Below are 23583 nucleotides of genomic sequence, written 5' to 3' on the forward strand. Positions count from 1 at the left end.
AAGTTGCTGAAACATCTCAAGAACGATCAGTGGAAAATTATATGTACATACTTATACTTATGTACATGTGGTTTGTCAGGTTTTTTATTTTTAATAAATATTCAACAATTTAAAAAAATATTTTTTCACATTGTCATTTTGGAGGATTGTTTGTAGAACTTTAAAAAAATAAATTAATTTAATCCATTTTTAAAAAAAGGCAAAAATGCGATGATTTGTAATGGCAAGACAGTTCACCAGAAGCATTTGGGCTGACTATAAAAACTTTTGGGCTGAAAATGAAGTCTTTGTGCATTGTGTTGTTTCAGCCTATTTTAGGTGAGTAGTTCAAACAAACAGTAAACTTAATCTTTTGAGTGTACCTCAGCCAGCAGGGTGGAGATGATGTGCAGCGGGGCCTGATGGATGGACTCGTCCTGGAGGGGCGAAGTGAGGGCCATGTCCACCAGAGAGCGAATCTCCTTCAGAACAACATCCCAGCGGCTCGGGTTATTCAGAACCTTGCGGTACTTGTAGATCTTTTTCTGCAAATGAGTCACACACACACACCTGCCTTTTACCGATGTAACCAACAGTTATGAAACTGACACACATTTGATCAGCAGAATGCAGCAGTAGTCACATTCTGATTACATTACTGCGTGAAGTATCACAGCAATTTTTATCCAGAAATGATGGGTTTATGGGGTTTGAATGTGAATTAATTGATTTTAGTTTGTTTACAACCACATAGACTTCATTTGGCAACATTTTTAGATATTTAGATCATGATACTAAACCATAACAAACCATTAATTAGCACTAATAGCTTAATAAACTACTAATTAGCTGTTTATTAATAGTTAATAAGGTAATAAGTTGGGTTTAGGTTTTGGGTAGGATTAGACTATATTTTAGATCAGTGTTTCTCAACCACGTTCCTGGAGGACCAACAACATTGCATGTTTTGGATGTCTCCTTTGTCACACCCATCACAGGTCGATCAGTCTCTATATCTAATGAGCTGGTGATCTAAATTAGGTGAGAAAACATGGAAAATGTGCAGAGCTAGTGGTCCTCCTGGAACGTGGTTAACATTGCTTTAGAACTACTAATAAACAATCCTAGTAATGGGCAGGTGATAAGTGAGTACAGCATGAATTGTGAACTAAACAAAAGTGTTTTCCTTATTTTTTATTATTTCTTTAAAATCACACTTTACTTTCTCACTAGTTATTTATTTTTTTGGTGTTTTTTTTACATCATTTAAACCTTTCCCATCGCTCTCAAAATATGACTAGAAACTACTTGACGCATACAAATTTCTGGTTACAAGTGAGGTTTTATTGTTTCCGCTACATACATCATCATGTCTCAAATTTCAAATCAAGGATGAGCCGCACTGAGATGTTTGTTCCCTTGATAACCATTACCAATATATAATGGGGACAACGTTTTTTTTGATGGAAAAGAAGTCACAACTGAGGTCACAGTTTAATATACAGATTTTTTTTTTACTTTCTAACATACTTAAATGGTGAAATGACAGTGCTGACTTCTGTGAAAAATCTTTCACATAATGTGACTTGATTGAACATGATGTACAATAAGAACGGCTGCCTGCATGTTTATTGTTTCCTTCAAACATCATCTCTTGATTCGACTTGGCGGTCTCCTTGGTAACTTAAGATATACTTTTATAAATCTTTAATGGGGAAAACTGTTTTTGATGAAAATGACGCCACAACTAAGGTCATAAACTGTAGAAAAAACATAAGATTATCGTAAATGTCTTTGAAAAACATTTAAATGTGAAAATGTTGCTGGTAATGTCTCAGCCTGGCTGAGGGCAATATCATAGCTGGCTAATTTTATGTCAAATGAACATAATTGTGCACAATAAAACTAAATTACAGCTTAACTGGTTATGATGCACAATAACAAAATCGTAAAAGATATTTATACTTCAAGTTACACAAGTCAGTGACTTCTTTGTCTTGGTAAGGTGCTAATTTCACAGATAACTATTTTTATAAGATTAAAAAAAAATACAATCTGACAAAGTTGATCTGGGCAGTGCACAGAATAAAAACTACTGCTCACAAGTTATGTTTATTATTTCATAAATCTCCTATAACTTATCTTAAATGACTTAACTGCTTGAAAGCAAAGTATTTATTCTTTAATTTTTTTTTTCTGCTTAGTCCCTTTGTTAATCTGGGGTTGCCACAGCGGAATGAACCGCCAACTTATCCAGCATATGTTTATGCAGTGAATGCCCTTCCAGCTGCAATCTATCACTGGGAAACACCCATACACTCCCATTCACACATATACACTACGGACAATTTTAGCTTACCCAATTCACCTGTACCACATGTATTTGGACTGTGGGAGAAACTGGAACACCTGGAGGAAACCCACGCGAACACGGGGAGAACATGCAAACTCCAGACAGAGATGCCAACTGAACCACCCGAAGCTCGAATCAGCGACCTTCTTTCTTGGAGGCGACAGCGCTATCCACTGCGCCACCGCGTCGCCGGAAACAAAGTATATACTTTGTAAAATCATTATATTAAAAAAAAATTAAGTTTTTGGTGGAAATGCCACCACAACTGAAGCAAAATAAATTGACGCAAATAAATTGGTAGCCAATAAACTAATATTAAAGGGGGCATGTTGTCTCTGGTATCCCAAGAAACCCAAAATACAGCATATATTATATAATACAGCAAAATACAGATTATATATAGCAGGAAAAATAAGTATTGAACACGTCATGTTATTTCCTGTGAATAATATTTCTAAAGGAGCTGTTGACATGGAATTGAACCAGATTTTGGTAAAAACTCCAACAATACAAACACAAAAATTAAACAAACAAAAAAAAAACTGAAAGCTGAGTTATGTGTAATAACAATGAAACGCCATAATGCATTGCTCAGGTGTGAGTTTTTCCAAAGACTTCAACAAAGAGTGTAAAAATCTTGATGGTTCTGTGGTTCTCATCTAGCAAATCTGATATTTGCTTTTTATTTTCTATTGGATTCGAGTCAGGTGATTGGCTAGGCCATTCTACAGCTTGATTTTCTTTCGCTGAAAACATTTGAGAGTTTCCTTGGTTGTGTTTTGGCTCAGTGTTTTGCTAAAATGTCCAGCCTGGTTTCATCTTCATCATCCTGCTTATGTAGATGTTGAACTGAAGCAGCGAATATTAATTTACACTGACGAAGGGCAGAGGGTTGCTGAATAACTACTGAGAGATTTCAGATGCTGTCTGGGCTTTCACTGCACTTCAATGCCTTTGTTTCTTCGTGTGCTCAATACTTTTCTTTCATTGTTTATTTTGCATAACTTAAATGGTAAACTAATCAGATTTGTTTACATAGCATATATGGATTTTTTTGGTTGTTATCAACATCCGGGGAAATTTCAAGTCAACAGAACTTTTAGAAATAAGTTTTCCGAGAAACGTTGACAGTTTCAATTCTTATTTTCCCTGCTGTACTATACTATGCTATAAATGGCCCTTTTTGGATAGAAACAAAATCAGTTTTTCTGTGTCTCTTTAAATGCAAATAACGTTTACACTTGAAAGTTACACACGATACACACGTTATGTGTTAAGCATAAATACTATGCATATGCACAATATGACCTTTAAATCTATTCACACTATAAAAGTTTCATTCTTCCTTTACAGAAAGAAAAATTCACACCGCAAAGCTAAAACTCTGAAATCATCTTGTCGATCATCAAAGCGGGAGCATCTTAAGAACACCCACATACTTATAAAATAATACTCTCACTTTAAACCATGCAGAATGTCATTACGCCAATGCTTTTTGCAAATCGAGCCTTCCTAGACATATGACCTTACCTTCCACTGTATAGAGTGAAACCACTGGTCCCGCAGATAGCTGTTAGCAGCCTGTGAGCGCACACAAACATTCACAAAATGAGTCAGAGTGTCATCGCAACATAGGTGTCATGAAACATGAGGGGGCTGGATGTACCTGCAGCAGAACCGTTCCTCCAGGGAAGCTGAGCTGGACACAGTATTTGGGAGCATTGTCCCAGGACAGCAGCTGCAGGTCTTCTATGGTGCTGTAGGACAGAGGGGCCTCCATGTATCCTGTGGGCTGCAGAAACAGGAAGAGACACGTTTAAGTTTGCAGAAAATGACTCATGGCTTTAACACCTCTTAAAATGAGCTTTGTATACCGCATTTATAAAAGCTCGGTTGGTTTCGTCATTATAAGGGAAGGAGAAAAAGGTTTTGTTTGTCTTCTAGAGAAAGTCTTATTTGTTTTATTTTGGCTAGAATAAAAGCAAAAAGCATTTTAAGGTCAATATTATTAGCCCCCTATTTTTCAATTGGCTATAAAACAAACCAGTGTTATAAAATGACTTGCCAAAATTACCAAAATTAACCCATTTATGCCAATAAGTTGCACTTTAAGCTGAATACTAGTATCTTGCAAAATGTGCCGTTTAATCATTTGCATAGAATATCATATGGAAATAATATGATGGCTGATCTCTGGATGTCAACATGCTTTCAAAGATGCATCGTCCAGCTCTTAATGTACTTTCTCTGTGCAAGCATCACCCATGATGATACTTCAGGTATACTTCAGTTTAATTTTGAAATTAAACTGAGTTCAGCACGGGAGAAGTATCAGTTTTATAGTATTTCTATAAAAATAATTACATTATTTTAATCATGACAGATGGAAAAACACAAAACTAAAGGCCTGTTGTAGTTGTACTTTATTCCTGCTGTGAATGTACAGAAATATTAGAATAACCTTCTTTTTTTAAACATTTATGTTTAACAAATAACTATAATAAATTTACCTATAACATATTTTCTTCTAGAGAAATTATTATTTGTTTTATTCTGGCAAGAACAAAAGCTCTTAATAATAATAATAAAACAAATATTTTAAGGTCAATGCTATTAGTCCCAATGACTTGCCTAATTACCCTAAAGCAGAAGTGTCCAAACTTTCCTTATAAAAGGGCCAAAAACCAAACTTGATTGAGGGTGGTGGGCTAAAACTTTTACATTAAAATTGCCATGGTGATGTCTTAATTTATTTAGATTTTAAAATAAATAGAAAAAATACTTTAATCATATTAATAATTAAATATATATATTTTAACATCCTAATGTAAATGTTTTTTATTGATTTGCTTATTGCTGTCTTGCTTCTATCTTCGAGTGACAGAATTTACACACAAAATAAATCTGATTTATGCACATTTAACTTAAACATTTAATTTCAGTTTGCTTTTTGCTACTCAACAATAAAACAAACTAACAAACAAACAAACAAACAAAAGATTACTTTAAACTAGATATGACAATCTCTGTTAAAAGGCATTCACCCCAACCTTCTCCCTCTCATCTATTTATTTTGTTGATTAAGCTTCATATTGATAAGTGTACATTTTCCAACAAAAACCCTGTTTTAATTTGCCTAATAAGGAACTGAAAATTTAGTTTGGTACTTTTCAAAATAAAGCTAATAAAAAGGCCATTAAAACGGTCCATTTGTGCTCTATTTTCAAAGTTTTTGCATAAAGTAAAGGTCCTGCTTGTTTGTAGGAATTTTATTCATACTCTTGTTTATTGTGTTCATTTTATTTCTTATTTTTTTGTGTTATTTACCTTCTATCACCCAGGCATCATTTTATTTTGTTTGTTCTATTGTCATGTATTTGTTGTTTAAAGCATAATAAAACCCCTCTCCCTCTCTTCTCAGATGGGATTTCAGGCCAATCAAAGGTTACCATGGACCAACTTTGGCCTGCGGGTCCTAGTTTGGGCAACTCTGCCCTAAAGGCTGATTTATACTTCTGCGTCAAACACATGCATATGCAAGCCCTTGCCTTGGCTGACAAGCACCTTTAAAAAAAATTGAGTAACGACACGTAGTGCAAGCTCTGTGATTGGTCAGCCTGCTAGCAGTGACAAGTGTGGGCTGTGCTAAGAGCCTTAAGCTAGATGGAACTAGTGTTCACAAATGTACAGTCTCGTGAAGAAGCTCCAGATGGAAACTTTTGTTTTGTGTTTACCATATGATTAAAGTCATTGCATGTCTGCTGGTTACCGCCTCTAAATGGGTGAGTTTTGTACATGAATGTATTGTTCAGTAAAAACAAAACACCTTTTGAAGAACACAGAAGAACATAAAAACCTCACTGCCAGCTACAGCGTTTCGGAAGTGTCATTGCAGAGCAATACAAACAGTGTGCAGAAGTATAAATGCACGACTACGCGCAAGGCAGGCATTGTGGGTCACGGCAATTACTCGACGCAGTTGTATAAACCAGGCTAAACTTGCCTAGTTAACCTAATTATTGCAGTTAAGCCTGTAAATTGCACTTTAAAGCCTGGTTTATACTTCTGCGTCAAGTGATCGGCGTGACCCACGGCGCATGCAGTGCGCATAGCTGTGCATTCATACTTCTGCGCGCTGTTTCTGTAGCTCTGCGATAACACTTCCCAAACGCTAGCTGGAGGTAGGTGTTTATGATCCTGCGTCGAGTTTCTTCGCCGGTGTTTTGTTTTTTCTGAACGCTTCCTTTATGTGCAAGTGGTTCAAACTTGCTGATTTTGATTTTGTGTATTTTTTGAGAGGTGCACAACAGCGATGCCGACGGCCACTGTGAGGGCTATGCATTCACGGCTAGGCTGTGCCGTAGCATACGTGTCAGTTTGATGCAGAAGTATGAATCAGCCTTAAGCTGAACATTAGCATCTTGGAAAATGACTATATAATCTTTGAAACGATTTAAAAAGACAAAATAAATTATTTATTAAATCTATTACGTTTAAACATAATTTAGGGTTTACTGTTATATTCCAATTAAAAAATGAATTTATTTTAGCCATAACAACCCTAAGCATTAGGCATTAGCACGCGTTTTTGCTTCACAAAACAGCATTAAGTTTCAAAGAAGTCTGACATTGCATGTTCTTATTCCATCAACAGACCTAGATAGTGGACAATGGTATATAAATAAAACCTCTCACATTTCCTTCTCCATTCAGGCCACAAATTTACAGTGAACTGGTGGTTCCTCTTCTCTGCGATTTTTAAATGGCTACAGAAGCTTCTCAGTTTCCACTATTTGTCACACTCAAGTCCGCTCATTTCTCAGTTCCACTCCTGACTGAAGTGTCGCTGGTCACATGACGTCAAATGTCAACAGGCTGTTCCCCATCTCCTTCCCTCTACAATAGCAAACTGCGGCTCTTCCTTTATTAGCCGGCCCTCCCCCCTCCGCCGCCCGGCAACAGGCTCTTCCATTATTAGCAGCACCCTCCCTCAGCTTCTTTGCACAAACAGGCTATTGCTTTATTTGCGCTGCTCTCCCTCTAGACTCGAACCAAACCACAGTTCCTGTATTTGTGTCAGCCACCCAGTTCAGCAGAGCAAACAAGCTGTTCCTTTCTTTGACTCGTCCTCTTTGCGTCTCTCGCTCGCTCAAACAAACAGGCAGCTCGTCTCTGTATAAGCCAATAAAACAGGCCTGTCTTTTATTTACATCCCCCACTCTTAGGTGGCTGTTCTGCACTGAGGCCATTGCACCCTCTGTTGCAGATCTCAGATTCATCTTCCTCTTTTAAGAGTCGGTGTTATAGATGAATTAGTAAATATGAATGTTCTTTATTGGCATTAATGATTCCATGATATATTTTTAGGATTCATTGCACAATAGGCTCTTTAAATCACTGAAACTGACTTCGGACGTCAAATTGGTCCATTCAGGAATTCATCTTCACTGTAAAAATAAATGCTGGTTTCCACACTGTCTATTTGTGCTGGGACAATATGAAAAAATTAAGTTAGCTTATTAATTATTATGAATTGAAGTTAATTATTAAGTTATTATTAAGTCCCTTTATTAATCTGGTGTCACCACAGCGGATTGAACTGCCATCTTATCCAGCATGATTTTTACGCAGCAGCCAAACGCAACAAACGGCCAATTTAGCTTACTCAATTCACCTACAGCGCATGTCTTTGGACTGTGGGTGAAACCAGAGCACCCGGAGGAAACCTACATGAACACGGGGAGAACATGCAAACTCCACAGAAATGATAACCGACTCAGGCGGGGCTCGAACCAGCGACCTTCTAGATGTGAGGCGATCGTGCTACCAACTGCGCCACCAGGATGCCTTTATTAATACATTATTATTATTATAATATATTATTAATCATTTTAAGTATAAATTGGGTCTTTACATAATAAATATAATTTAATTATCACTGTCTTCAATATAAACGTCTTTTCTTTTTTAATGTAGTCCCTCGCATAAAGATGATGACATCAGACTGTCTGTAGCATTTTAAACATTGTAAACCCCCAGTCATTGCTTCAAATATCATCATTTTTACCCTTCATTCATAAGAGGATATACAGTTGAAGTCAGAATTATTAGCCCCCCTGAATTATTAGCCCCCGTTTATTTTTTCCCCAATTCCTGTTTAACAGAGAGAAAAAAAATTTTCCACACATTTTTAAACATAATAGTTTTAATAGCTCATTTCTAATAACTGATTTACATTATCTTTACCATGATTACAGTAAATAATATTGCCTACATATTTTTCAGGACACTTCTATACAGCTTAAAGTGACTACGCAGGTTAGGGTAATTAGGCAAGTTATTGTATAATGATGGTTTGTTCTGTAGACTATAAGGAAAAAAATAGATTAAAGGGGCTAATAATTTTGTCCTTAAAATGGCTTTTAAAAAATTAAAAACTGCTTTTATTCTAGCTGAAATAAAACAAATAAGACTTTCTATAGAAGAAAAGATATTATCAGACATACTGTGAAAATGTCCTTGCTCTGTTAAACATAATTTATTAAATATTTAAACAAGAAGAAAATAAAAATAATTAATAATTCTGACTTCAACTGTAGATCCATACCATGATACTACATTTTTTCATATAATGAATCACAACTCCATTAGCAGGCTTGTGTATAATGAATCATGTGCCACACGTGAAGCAAAACAAGTTCCCGAAAATGCCAAAAACCCAGATAAATGGCTCTAGTCTAGCTGTCGCTCATATAATCATGGTAAATCTCTCACCATGGGTCTTTTTCTTTGTAAAAATCTACAGCACAGTGCAACCTCTTTAAAGGTTGTCATGGCTACGATATCCTGTATGACGATGTGATAAGTGAACTTGCACCGAGCCTGATGTTCAATCTGCTTATCTTCATGTCACTTACTGTCCTCTCTCTCTCTCTCTCTCTCTACCCTTCCTTCTCATTCCAAGAAGTCCTTCTTTCTTCTCATTCAGTCTGTTTTTCATGGTGCAATTCTTCCTTAAGGAGGAGTTGAATAGCTCTTCTCTCCACCATTGCTATGTTGCCATGGAAACAAAGAGATGAAATAGAGACATATGTTTTTTTTTTTTTTTTGTTACCAGGGAGATCCAGATGGAAAACGATGTGGAGAAAAACATCAGTGTGTTCAGGTGGCATCTCTATAACTGACAAACTGATCTGAGAGAGCTCCTGTCAGCATTGAAGCCACTAAACCGTGAGAAAAGCATTGGTTCCTCAAGCCACTGGTGATGTTATGATGATATGTAAAATAGTGACATATGGATACTTCCAATCATATCTGTTCATTATGATATCAAACAATAAACGATCCAAACAGCTGATTAAATATGTTGCATAATTGACTGACAGCACTCTTGATGGAGAGGGCAAAATTTGCTACTATTTTGATGGAAATTAAATTAAGTATTTATTATATCAATAATCAATATAGCTTGAGACTAATTCATTTCCAAGCATTTAATTAAACTGCATTAGTCAGCAATCACATATAATTTGGCGATCTGCTTTCCATGCATCTAGTTATAGATATCAGAATACACAGTGGTATATACAGTGCTCAGCATAATTGAGTACAACCCATTTTGAAACTGAATATTTTGATCCATTTCTCAGTGAATATAGACAATGTATTTTGGTGCATTTAAACAAAACAGATTTAATAAACAGATATATTTATTAAAATAATAATTTAACCAAACAAATTTAGAAATTGAAGGACAATACAATTAAATTCAAGTGAAATATTGCGAAACAAAATACGACCTACAAAACTTCAACTAAATAGATTTTCTTCTCTTGATTTTTCCTCTTTTTTAAATTTGTATTTAATATTTTTCTATAACATATAAACAGTTTTTGAACCATTATTGTTAGTTATTTTGTTAGATAAGCTGCAGATTTGGCTTCAGTATACACAAATATAATATTGTATAGCTTCCTATTAAAAATATGAATTTAAAAGATACATTTGTGAGGGGTGTACTTCTTTGCAGAAGCTGAGTACTGCATACACAAAAAGACCACTGGACCAGAAGCTCATTATTTTGGTTTTATTTTAAATTATGGAAATACTTTATTTTCATCACAGCAGATAATAAACAACCTCTAGTTATGAATGATAATTTTGCACTAACCTATTTAAACATTTTATTTTTCCATTCTTCATTTTAAAACTCCTTTCAGATGATTGTAGTTAAGTTAAGTATTTTTATTTATTCTTTAAATGAAATCACCTTAAGCTCACCAAGGTTGAATCTTTATCATTTAAACAGAAAATTTATTTTGAGGGGTTATATTATTATAACTTACTTCCCAGTCTTATTTTGAAGTTGATATTTAGCTACACAATGTTGATGTTTCGTAACATCTCATTTTCACAAAGTGGTCGTTACCTCTAACCTGGAGGACCAGGACATATACACATATACTGCTGAAAATTTAGCTTACCCAATTCACCTATATCGCATGCCTTTGGACTTGTAGGGGAAACTGGAGCACCCAAAGGAAACCCACGCGAACACGGGGAGAACATGCAAACTCCAGCCGGGGCTCGAACCAGGGAACTTCTTGCTGTGAGGCGACAGCGCTATCCATAATTACAACTACTTTAAATACATTTTAAAATGTCATTTATTCCTGTGTTATCCAGTCTACAGTGGCGCATGATTCTTAAAAATAAACAAAACTGCACATAATAAATTAACATTAATTTCATGTTTTATTATTTAATTTTGTTTTAAATTTAACAATAATTTTCACAAAACATTTACAATAATTTAACATTTGTTACCTTTAAGAAACTAATATTTAGAGTAAGTCTGGGCCAATAAAGAATATTATATATAAACGCAAAAAAACTTTATGTCAATAACAATGACAAGCTTTGGACTTTTTTACTCTAATTGATCTAAGAGAAAATCACACAGCAGGAATGTGCAACAATGGGAATCTAGAAGTTTGTTGATATTAGAGATGCACCAAATTTTCGGCCACCGAAAATAGGTTATGCTATTTAATCAACCCTCTAATTTTTGTGGCTTCGGTAATTGTTGCGATACTCTTTTAAATCTGGAAGTATTAACAACTGATATCGAAATATATCATTATCGGTCAATTTGGAAAAGAATATCACCAGGCACTAATTTAGAAATATTATTAATGTTTTAATATTCATTTTAATAATTATTATATAATTTATTACTAGGTTTACAAAGCTACATTTTTCAGTATCATTACTCCAGCCTCTTCAGTCACACGATGTGCTGATATGATGAACAAGAAATATATCAATTAAAACAGTTGTGCTGCTTAATATTTTTTTGAAAAGAGTTAAAAAAATTTTTTAAAGATATTTGATAGATATAAATTTAATAGACTTGCTGAAATAGAAAGGTTTTCATTAAAAATATTTACTGTAACTTTTGATTGTGCTTGCAGAATAAAACATATAATATATAAATTTATATCTACTATATTAAAAATATACTGACACAAAACATTTAAATACTTAAAATTACATTATCCGAAACATTAAATGTCTGTGTGAACGCAAAATATCAAGAGCAAATCATAAACTCACAGCTATCGGCCAGTACCAAAAATCCCAAATGTAATGCAATTAAAAGTCCAGACTGAGAGATCATTATTATTAATTTGCAGACTCAAAAATCTTAAAACAGATTACAGGAATTGTTAATGTCAAAAAAAAAAAAAGGTTCAAACCCATGCAAATAGTGTGCAAATAGAGCAAAATTTTACAACATGGGCACGAAATAAACTGTGACAATGTACTCTCTCCCAAAGTAAACACGGCTTCTTCCAGTTAAACTCTTCACCCATGGTATATTAACAGCAAACCATGGCAGGCCAGGAGAAGGAAGCCAACGCAAGCCAAACGAAAAGAAAAAGAAAGCCTTTTAATCCGACTTCACGGTATAGTTTACTCCTTGATCTTACTGTAGAGCTAAAAGCAACAGAAAGCAACACAGAAGCCAAGTTACTGTACAGACAGGCACGACTGCATGCCTATTGGCTCAATACAACACTAAATTCCCAAAGACAGCTGGCTTCAATTAACGCCATATATCTGTTAAAATATCCACATGCACAAACGGCAGTAAAGTCATGCAAATCCAACACACACACACACACACACACACACACACACACACACACACACACACACACACACACACACACACACACACACACACACACACACACACACACACACACACACACACACACACACACACACAACAAGGATTTGGATCAGCACATGTGGCGCATAGACTTGCATACAGTTAAAAACAAAAACACATTTCTTGTGAAATCTAGTACAAAGAAATCCTCAGTATGACGCAAATGTGGCATGCAAATTGCAACGCAGCCAAAACAAAGATAAAGCGAATATTTTAAAACTGCTAAACTATAGGTGGTGCGACTAGCAAACGTTTTTGTATTTTCGTAATTTATCTATCTAGGGACCAAAAATACTTCACTGGGTGTGGGTGAGCTGAACAAGCCGAATTTGAGGCTACCGTCATCCATTCATGCGTCAGCTTAACCACAAACTTGATGATCTTAGATGGTTTATGCGAGACAAAAGGAAATTAGGAGGCCAGCTTCTACATTACGGATGTGGCAACATAAGCTCTGTTTCAAAACCTCAACAGCCAAGCGAGCATGCAAAAAAAAAATTGTTCACACTTAATTAGCACAACTGATATCATATGATAGATTTATCATTTTAATTACACACTTGGAAGGTGTCTGCACCTATGAATTCAATGGCAACACTAAACAGACATCCGGTCAAAAAAAAATATTGAGGTGGCTGATCTGTATGTTATTTGAACGCTTACTCATTTAAGTGAATTTACTGCATTCAACACTGACGAAAATTGATTGGGTATCAACATCTTTTGTTCATGAAAATATACATTCAATTTATCAAGAAGTTAGAAATTATTACATTTGAGCAAGAATGAATTAGCCTATAACATTGAATTGATTTCAAACAAATCCTCTTGAGATTATGCCAAAATAACCAAAATTCATATTGAAAACTGAATAAGAGAGGTTCAATTGGATTTATTTTGTATAATCTTGAAAAACATGTTACGGCTGGTATTTTTACTTCACAATAGTCCCACAAACATATCTGCGGTCAAAATAAGTACACTGTGTTTTGTTCCTCATAATGAGTTTCTCTTTGTATTCCCTACAGTGACTGTCTGTGGAAGTTAATTTGTTAATTGTAGTAGTACATTGCCTATTAATATGCAATGGATGAACTTTGAGATTAATAACTGTGCCTTAAATCTTTCAAATTTATAGCAACAAAGTGGCAGCTGTAGTTGGTAACATTTTATTGTTAAAATTCAGTAAAAACCATAAAATAAATGTCTTTGTTTTGTGGTACATTATTATGTTTTAAATTATACCGTTAATACACCAATACTTTGAAGTACTCACATCTACACATTTTTGTTACACATTTGTGGAATGAAAATTTGTTTTCAAAAATAGATGTAACATAACTTAATGAAAAAAAAACATTGAAATAAAATGTCAATTTATGGTGATTAGGGTTGTAACAATATACCGGTATGACGGTTTACCACGATTTGAACGTGCACGATTATCATACCATGAACAATTGCATATCAACGGTTTTAACCCTTAAAGACCGAGACAGCCGCCCGCGGCTAAAAATAAGTATTGCTCTTAAATGTTTAATAACTTTTGATCCGCTGATCCGATTCATACAATTCAAAGATTGGCATAAAGAAGAGAGACTCAGCTTTCCAGTGCTGTATCACATAACATTCGCGGACTTTCAGAGGCTCCGGAATCAGTGCGGTTACGTCATCAACATTTGACAACGCTGATTTGACAAAGAAACGCTCGTCACTGTGTCTCCGGACAAATCAGACATGATACATTGATGCATTGTCCCTCCTCCATGCCCAGATTGGTTCAAACTCGCCATATCACAACCAATAAGCATAGGTTTCGCTTTTGTTTGTGGACCAAGCTTTTAGAACAACACGGAATGAGAGATAGGCATACATTTATGCGCGGCTACATAAAAAAAGGTTTTCATGAAATAATTCTCATACTAAGTACTTTTGCATGCACAGCAGCACAGAAACATGACAAAACAGTGACACAGCAAAGACGAACTGCTGCTCTTGCTGTTTTCAAAAGACGCAAATGAAGGTGCAGCTGTTTGTCTGCATTGCAGACAACCATATCCAAATCCATATCGATAGACAACCATATCCATGCTGGCACATAAAACCTAAGGATGTTCCATATTGAATCTAGTTTTGTTATGTAACTATTTATAGTATAGTAAATATTTATATCTATTTTTTACTGAGGATTTGCACCATGTTTATTTGGACTTTATTTGGACTTTTGACACATTATTTATTATTTTCTTATTTTTATTTGTTCATTGTAAGTGGTGTTGTTTATAGTAACTAAAAATATATTATTTGGAAAAAGTCAAATTTGCTTCACTGTTCTATTATTTTGTAACATTTGTAACATACCGTATACCGCGAAACCGTCAAACCGTGGTATTGTTTTAGACGATTATCATACCGTGAAAAATTCATACCGTTACAACCCTAATGGTGATTCGCTGTATGTTTTAGGGAAACTTACTGTTTAACAGGTTACAGAGCTTTACAGGTTTTTTTTTACCATTTAACTCATGGCCAATTTTTAGTATACCCAGTTTTTAAAAAAGGTTATTATAGTTAACAAAAAACAAATGAAAAAAATAAAACTGGAATTGAAAAAACTATTTTGTAATCTGAAATAAAAATTAAAATTAGAGTTTTTAAAACTAGAACTAACTGAACCTGTATTGTGTATACAAAATTAACTGAAATTATAACAATTACATCCTTAAATTTTGTCTTTGTAAATGTATTTAATACATAAGCCTTTTAGAAGTCAATGTATTTACTTCGCGATGCCAGTTTTACGCCAGGTGTTTGACCCGTATGGCACATCGGAGTCTGTAATCCTAACGCCACTGGCCGGATCAAGCCGGTCCTCGTCCAGTCAATCCTCGCTGTTGCTTCCACGACAAAAAAAAAACAAAAAACAAGTGGACATGACAGCAACACGGTGACAACAATAATACGATACGAGCAGACACTTAAAAGAATTAATTAAACACATTTGTGTCCAATAATGGCTTTCATTTCTGTATAAGTAATTCTGATCATGAACGAATCGTTCTTTTTAACCGGATCTTCTAAGTGAACCAGTTAAATTACAAATCAAACTGAATCATTTGAAACAATTCACGTCTTGAGTAAGCACTTGTCCATAAACAACTTACTTTTTAACATGCCTGATAGCCCCTCTGACTTGAAATAAACTAATTTCCCAAGTTATTCACTTACTAAAACAGTACACGGAGATCAGATTTGACAATGGGTGAACTTATACTAATGTCCATGTGTGATTCAGTGAAGCGAACACAAATGGTACATGACAGCCTGATGTGACTTATTTATAATTTTTCACTTAATTAAACATTTAAAAATATTGTTTGTTTGTTTTTTTACAAATAAAAGCAAAGTTAATAAGCAAAACAATGTGCTAACTTACATTAACTTTATTAAAGTTCATCAACTACACACTAAACCAATCTGACACTGTCAGCTAAAATGGACTTAAAAATGTTGGGAATCCCATTCCAAGATGCCTTCGAACTGCCCCGGAGCAGATCATGTGGATGGCCACGGACAAAGCCCTTTACATTGCGTTTGGCACTCTCTAATGAAAAAATATCTCCAACATACTTCATCTAAATGGCTCCACTGTGTGTTTCTCTTGCATATTTGAAATAATCTCTCTGTAATGCAACAACATCGCCCAGTTCCATCCATCCTTACAGCGACGATAATGAAAAATCGCTGCAATATCAAGACACAAACAACCCAGTACATGCAAAACAATTCATCTGAAACCCTGCCAGTGTTTGAAAATGTCCTCCTAATGGCTTTTCTGTGCTACAAAAACAAAGCCAGCTCCTACATCTCAATTACAGAGCATATTTGGATGGTAGCCGAGGGGATCTCAGGGAGCCACAATGGTTTATGTGCCCAGTCATCACCGTAGCCCAGTTTGTTTACAGCGGAAAGCCCAACAGTACCGTTAAAATGGTTTGTTTGTAAGTAAACAAACTTTATTTCTTCCCTGACCTGGTCATATTTAGCAGAACTCATCAAAACCAGACTTGTTCAGCTTTAGTCATCAGTGCTGCTCAAACTGCGATGACTCTTCAGGCATGAACAGTACTGTAGCTAACATGTCCTCAAGCTAAATCCAGATGTACCCAGGTGTTCAGCGCCTAACCCAATCGCAAAACAGCAAAACATGGCACCCAAAAACAGTCGCGCTGTTCTCACCTAGCTATGTAATGTTTATACAAAAGATGTGTTATGTTCTATATGAGCTGCTGTCTCATCTGGTACTTCATCTAATTAACAGGACCTGACTTGAACAGCGACTATACAAACAAAATGGTGTGCTTGAGGGCATTTTGGCATGAATGTGCCTTTAGAGGTAGATCGTTTAAACGAAAGACTGACAGGAAGTATTTATAATGCCTTGCTGTTACGCAAATATGATGTAGACTCCAAGAGCTTAGAAATAAGGGTGAGTCACATCTTTCATACCTTCTAGTGAGATCATTTTCCACCAAAGCGACTGCACTTATCGAAAAACGAGCTATCAAAATGCCAATTGTTGTGTCTTCGCTTAGCACATGGCTTGTTAACCAAATCACAGTGAAAAAAGGGGGGAAATAAAGTATTTATCATCAGACAGACGTCATGTGCTACATCTCCAACGCAAACGAGGTCAAATACTTCAGCAATATCTGGGCGAGATAATGGAATTTCAACCCAAATGACACCCTAGTTTGTCACCAGGTGAGGAAAGCAAACCCTAAAATCGAACGATTTTCATGCTCGGTATTAACAATAAGGCCTTTCTGCTGATATACTGACCTCTTTCTGAAGCACAATGGTTCGATGCACAGTAGAATCACAAACAGGCCAGTCTTTGCCAAAAGAAAACATTAGCCACAGACAACTACCTCCATTAGCTATGGTCAACTGAACACGGGTCACTAGCTAAACATCTTTTAGAGACCTTTTGACTATAGGAGCAAACCAATACTGAGTGACAGGAGTGTCGAACACTAAAAGTATCCTTCATCTGTAAACACTTTGGAATGGTATAAACTTCAGCAAAATGACCGCATAGAGCTGCAAACATAAACATACGGTCTGTGTTTGGCTTGGGTTAATCTCAGCTAGCCTCAGAAATCCCGAGGGCCTCTCAGTGTCAGCGGCTGAGCTTCATCCGACAGTCAGACCGTTGTAAAACAAGCAATCTAATTCATTCTGAAGCATTCATTTCAGGAAGAAGTCAACGGCTAATTCAATCATATCACAACGATGAAATATAGCTGTAAAATTTAAACCTTTAATTCAATCAGCGGTTTGATGATGACTCCATGAGCAGGATATCCTGAACTGAGAAACTCCAAGAGTCCGTTGGTGCATCTAAGATGGGATTTCGCATCCAAAAATGACAAATGGTAAAATAAAAGCCGCCTTCTTCACGTGCAAAATAAAACAGATAGATATTAGGTGCAAATGTGTGTTTTTACTTTTTAAATATGACCGCCATTGAGTGGATTCCTAGAAATCTCCCAGGTGGGTGAATCCGTTGTGACCGTGACACTACTTTTCCATTGGCAGGCCTCTTGAGCCGCAATTAAGATGTATGCAGTTATGTTTTTGAATAACGAAGTATCTGATGAGGTTTAAAATCTGTAGAGATACAAATAAACACCAGTGAGGAAAATAACACGTAGACGTGTTGAGGCTAAAGGTCACATTAGTGAAATTTCACAGACAAATTGAGTCTATTGTCAATAGCGTGTGCAGAGAATGTGTAGTGAGCAACTCGCACAGAAGTCACTTTCAGAGCATGCAGCTTCATTGTTGGTCAGAGCTGTGGATTCACATGACGATCAGCTTGTACTAATAATTTTACATTCCTGATAGCATGAATTACTAGTAATGGAATGCAATGACTGAATTTTACCGATTAAAATTCCTCAGAGCATCCCCTAAGTGTCAAAACATGTAAATTAATACATTGATTTTAGGACATATCTAGGTCTTTTACTTCAAAGATCTAAACAGCATGTGTGATTCATAAGGATCATGCACCTGCAAAAGGCTCAGATATTATTCAAGCAACTCTGCTGCCTTAAAATCCTTCAATGCCTGCATATAGGCCCAAATCCTTCCTCTTAGTTACACAGACAAAAACCTGTACTTTAAATCTGCCTTATTTCCAAGGTTTTTAATCAGAGGAGCATAAACAATGTAGTAAAATGTCAACATCCCAAATGAAAGTGGGCTTGAGTTTTTTATAATGTTAAAAACACCTTGTAAACATCGACATTGTCTTTATTTAGGGTTATTTCACCAATACACTGGACTCTTGATCATAGTCTTTAGAAATGGCAAATGATTAATTAAAGTAAAATGCTTGCATATATTTGAATGGAAATTAATGTTATGACTCTGTATGTAATGTCTTATTATTTAGTTGACATCATTTAAGAATCATTCAAATGTCAGCAAGTGCGTCATGTCATCTTGAAATCTCCCTTAAAATAAAATGATGAAGAATTCCTGAAACAAACAACTGTCATAACTAACTACATCACCATTCTTCCATGCTGGGAGGGAGAAGTAAGTTCCTTGTTTCTTTATATGATTTTGTTCAGTAAATAACAGAATAGATTAACCGTTTAATGCCAAAATACCCAAATATTATATATAGTGCACACACACATATAGACAGACAGACAGACAGACAGACAGACAGACAGACAGACAGACAGACAGACAGACAGACAGATAGATAGATAGATAGATAGATAGATAGATAGATAGATAGATAGATAGATAGATAGATAGATAGATAGATAGATAGATAACAGCATGAATGAGTGCACCCTTTTAAAAATTAATATTTTAATCTGTTTCTCAGTGAATATATACATTTTACAGAAATTAAACAAAACTATTAAATTAAACATTATATTAATTAAATGTTGTATTAATTAAAATAAGAGTTGTTGATCACTGAACAAACATCTTTAGGAAAAGAAATATAATTAAAAAATTAATTTTGATATTTTTTCTTTTTATACATTTTTTGTTTAATATTTTTCCCTAACCTATTACCGTACTGTTTTTTGGAGAGTGACCTTAAGTTATTTTGTTAGTTTAGGCTTTGGAAAGGTCTAAATAAACGTATATGCATATATTATTGTATAGCATCTATAGAAAAAACACATTTAAAAGAAAGATCAGTAGTCATTTATGCTGAACCCTGTGTATGTATCCAAGCAGACAGACAGACAGACAGACAGACAGACAGACGACAGCAAAAATATGTGCACCCTTTTAAAAATGAATATTTTTTTTATCTATTTCTCAGTGAATATACATTTTACAGCATTTAAAGAAAACTATTAAATTAAACATTATATTAATTAAATGTTACATCCATTCAAATAAAAGTTGTTGGTTACTGAAAATCTTTAGGAATAGAAATATTTTAAAAACTAAATTTAAATTAACTATTGCTAATTTTTATTTTACAAAATACATTTTTTAGGGATTTTTTATGTTTCTTTAGTTATATTTTTCCCTAACATATTACTGTACCCTTTTTGGAGAGTGATCAAAACTAGTTATTTGATTAGTTTTAGCTTTGGAACTGTCAAATTGAACATATATGTATATATTATTGTATAGCATATATAAAAAATATACATTAAAAAGAGAGATATGTGAGGGGTGTACTCATTTATGCTGGACTCTGTATGTATGCAAGGATATAGATAGATAGATAGATAGATAGATAGATAGATAGATAGATAGATAGATAGATAGATAGATAGATAGATAGATAGATAGATAGATAGATAGATAGATAGATAGATAGATAGATAGATAGATATGAATTGAATTAAATTGAATGGATGGATGGACAGACAGACATATCAAGTGAATTGCATGGATATATTATCTTTTAACTGTAATATATTTTATTTACACCTAAAATACTCTTTTTTTTCACTGAAAATGAAATAATAAATGAGATGTGTTGCAAGTTTATTAAACGAGAAATCGTAACGTGTAAACCCGGAAAATGGCAAACAACGAGGAGGAAGCTGTAAAGTTGTTGTTGTTATGACGTCATGGCGTGTTTCCACTCCATTTCGAAACATCCGCTGAAAAAGGTACATTTTTGAGGACTTACGTTTGATTAAATTGAGTGCACGTTTCATTTCCTCCTAAATTAACGTTACCTAAATGTTTTAAAATATATACTATTTTCAGGATGCTGCCTGCAAGATAGTATGGCAAATTCTTTGTAAATGTCACACTGGTTCCGGGTAAATGCCATTCATTACTATAATTATATATGAAGACAAAACCATTTTAAAAAGAAACTTTCCATTTCTAAAATGTACATTAGAAAAAAAGAACCCAACATTAATCATTAATTTAATCTGACTGTTAAACTGTAAATTACGCTTGGTGGGCTACACTAGTACTGATCCTATAACAAGTCAGTATTATGCTTTACTGCTCACGCATTTCCATGGCATTAGTTACATATGTATGGCTCTCGTTATATTACCTATATATTAGTAAGAAAATGTAGCTAACCTACACAATATGATTAAGAGTTTCAAACACGGCCATTGAACAGGCAGAAGTCAAAGCGACCCCTGCAGAGCGGCTCTTACCGTGGCAGACACCAGGCTGCTGTCCGTCAAGGTGAGGTGGTGCGGCTCCCACCTCCGTAAAAATTTGGAGGTGAGGATCTTACTGAGGAAGGTCCGCGGGTGTTTGACCACGCACACCTGGATGTCGCCCTCCTGGAGCAGTTTGTATCTCATGCCACTGCTGCTGTGTAAAAGGCTCCTCTTGCTGCAGGGCCCCGCTTTGTGATTATTATTCCCCTCCAGCGGCGGTGGCGGCGGCTGCTGCGCTGACATTTCCCCCAGCAGCGGCTTGCTTTCTTCGGACGGATAAAACTGATTGTTGTGCAGCTCGTTTCCTCCACCGCTCCCGTTAAAATCCATGATTCCCCTCTGCGAAAGTCGGCGGTGTTGGATCAGATCAGGTGGCTGTCTTTTGATTTCGAGGCCGAATAATGGTCGTTCCAGTGTTTGGCATATAGAGGCTCACACGACCTCAGCAGTGGTGCGGAAAAGACCAAGCGTCGGCGGCGGCGAAGGCTGAAGCCATTAAATAAACCCGTCAAGATGAAGAAGGCTTGAAGTAGCCTATAATGTCTTTCCTTTGAGCGTCGCGAGCTATTCAATATGTTCGGGCCATTGCCGTATCCATTCCGCCTCTCTCCACAGCATATTATTCCAGTCTTCGCGCTCCGAATACGAAACAACTACCGTGTACAAGATCCACACCGAGTTCAATTCTCCTTATTTTATTTGTTCTTCAGATGCTCGGAGTCATGGTTCCCTTTTCTGTCTTTTTTTCCTCCCTATCTCGGTGGAGGAACCGAGTGCTTCGATAGGGCTGTGTGTGGATTGGTCCCAGCTCGTTCATGTGATACTGGAGTGACGTCAATGGGGAGGCGAACGGATGCGCGTTGCTGTTTGATAGGGAGCGCGCACTTCCCCTCGCTCGCGCAAAATGGAGAAAAGAAAGAGGGCATATGGCAAGCTTTTGTGCACTATGTCTTAAACTAAGTTGTATCTATTTTTATGTTGCATGTAACAGGATGCATACATATTTTTCTACTAAAATTCCATGCCTTTTTCAGGACTTTTCCAGGAATTCAAGTAAATTTTATGACCTAATTTTTCATGTCTACACATATGTGGTAAATAATAAGAAAAGAAATGCACATTTAAATGTATTACAGCATATAATAAAACACTCAACAGTATTTTTAGATTAAAATATATATTTTTTATCTAAGTATTAATATATATATATATATATATATATATATATATATATATATATATATATATATATATATATATATATATATATATATATATATATTAATGTAAGTGTAAATGTATTTAGGTAATGTTTACACAGCACTAATAATGAGAGAGTAGGGCTAAACTATATAGTGTGAGCATCGATATGTGTATCCACAATAGCCACATCACAAAATTAGATTGTCTATTAAAGATTTATTTATATTTTTTTAGGTTATTTACAATGATGTTTTTTTTTTTTTACATTATATTGTATTTGATTACTTTTACACTTCTTAGAACACCATAAAGCACTGTTTATTTTTGCTCTGTTGTCTTTTTATATGCTTGTAATTTATTATGTTATGCAGATGCACTGCATAGAAAAAGATTTAAATATCCCTGTTGATCTATATAAGGGGTGCACAAACATGGTCCTGGAGGGCCGGTGTCCAGCAAAGTTTAGCTCCAACCCCAATCAGACACACCCGGGCTAGCTAATCAAGGTCTAGGCTTTCTAGAACATCCGTGGAAGTGTGTTGAGGCAAGTAGGAGCTAAAATCTGCAGGACACCGGCCCTTCAGGACCAATTTTACACCCCTGATCTATATGAATGAAATCTTCCTAAGTAGAGCTGTTCAAATAATCTGGTGATTATTATATTATATTATGTGAAAGCATGCTTTTGGTAGAAAATGACAGAAAATAGGTAAAGACAACTAACTTATATTAAAGTGGATATTTGTTAAACTAATTTCCATGACTTTTCCAAAACTTTGTGGATTTTTCTGTTTTCCCTAAACTTTTCCAGGCCTGGAAAATGCCAAGTCAAAATTCCATGACTTTTCCAGGTCTTCCATGACCATATGAACCCTGATGTCATTGTTTTAAGACACTATATTTGCCTACTGGTTATTCATTTATTCATTCATTCATTTTCTTTTCAGCTTAGTCCCTTTAATAATTCGGGGTCGCCACAGCGGAATGAACCACCAACTTATCCAGCACATGTTTTACGCAGCGAATGCACTTCCGGCCGCAACCCATCACTGAGAAACGTCCATACACACTCATTCACACTCATACACTACGGACAATTTAGCCAACCCAATTCACCT

At 35.4% G+C, this 23583-nt stretch overlaps 1 protein-coding gene across 1 annotated transcript in view; it reads right to left on the reverse strand.

The window, feature by feature from the left end:
• Positions 1–22055, reverse strand: part of cmip (c-Maf inducing protein) — a 53515-nt gene extending 31460 nt beyond the window's left edge. Inside the window, exons 1-4 of the mRNA XM_073929910.1 lie at positions 21254–22055; positions 3999–4124; positions 3863–3913; positions 363–524 (exon numbers count right to left, since the gene is read on the reverse strand). Of these exons, the coding sequence (XP_073786011.1) occupies positions 363–524; positions 3863–3913; positions 3999–4124; positions 21254–21592 (678 nt within the window). The 5' untranslated portion in view covers positions 21593–22055. The remainder of the gene's footprint in view (positions 1–362; positions 525–3862; positions 3914–3998; positions 4125–21253) is intronic.
• Between the last annotated feature and the right edge of the window lie 1528 nt (positions 22056–23583).

The sequence above is a fragment of the Danio rerio genome, chromosome 18 (genome assembly GCF_049306965.1).
Source record: "Danio rerio strain Tuebingen ecotype United States chromosome 18, GRCz12tu, whole genome shotgun sequence".
NCBI classification, from domain to species: Eukaryota; Metazoa; Chordata; class Actinopteri; order Cypriniformes; family Danionidae; genus Danio; species Danio rerio.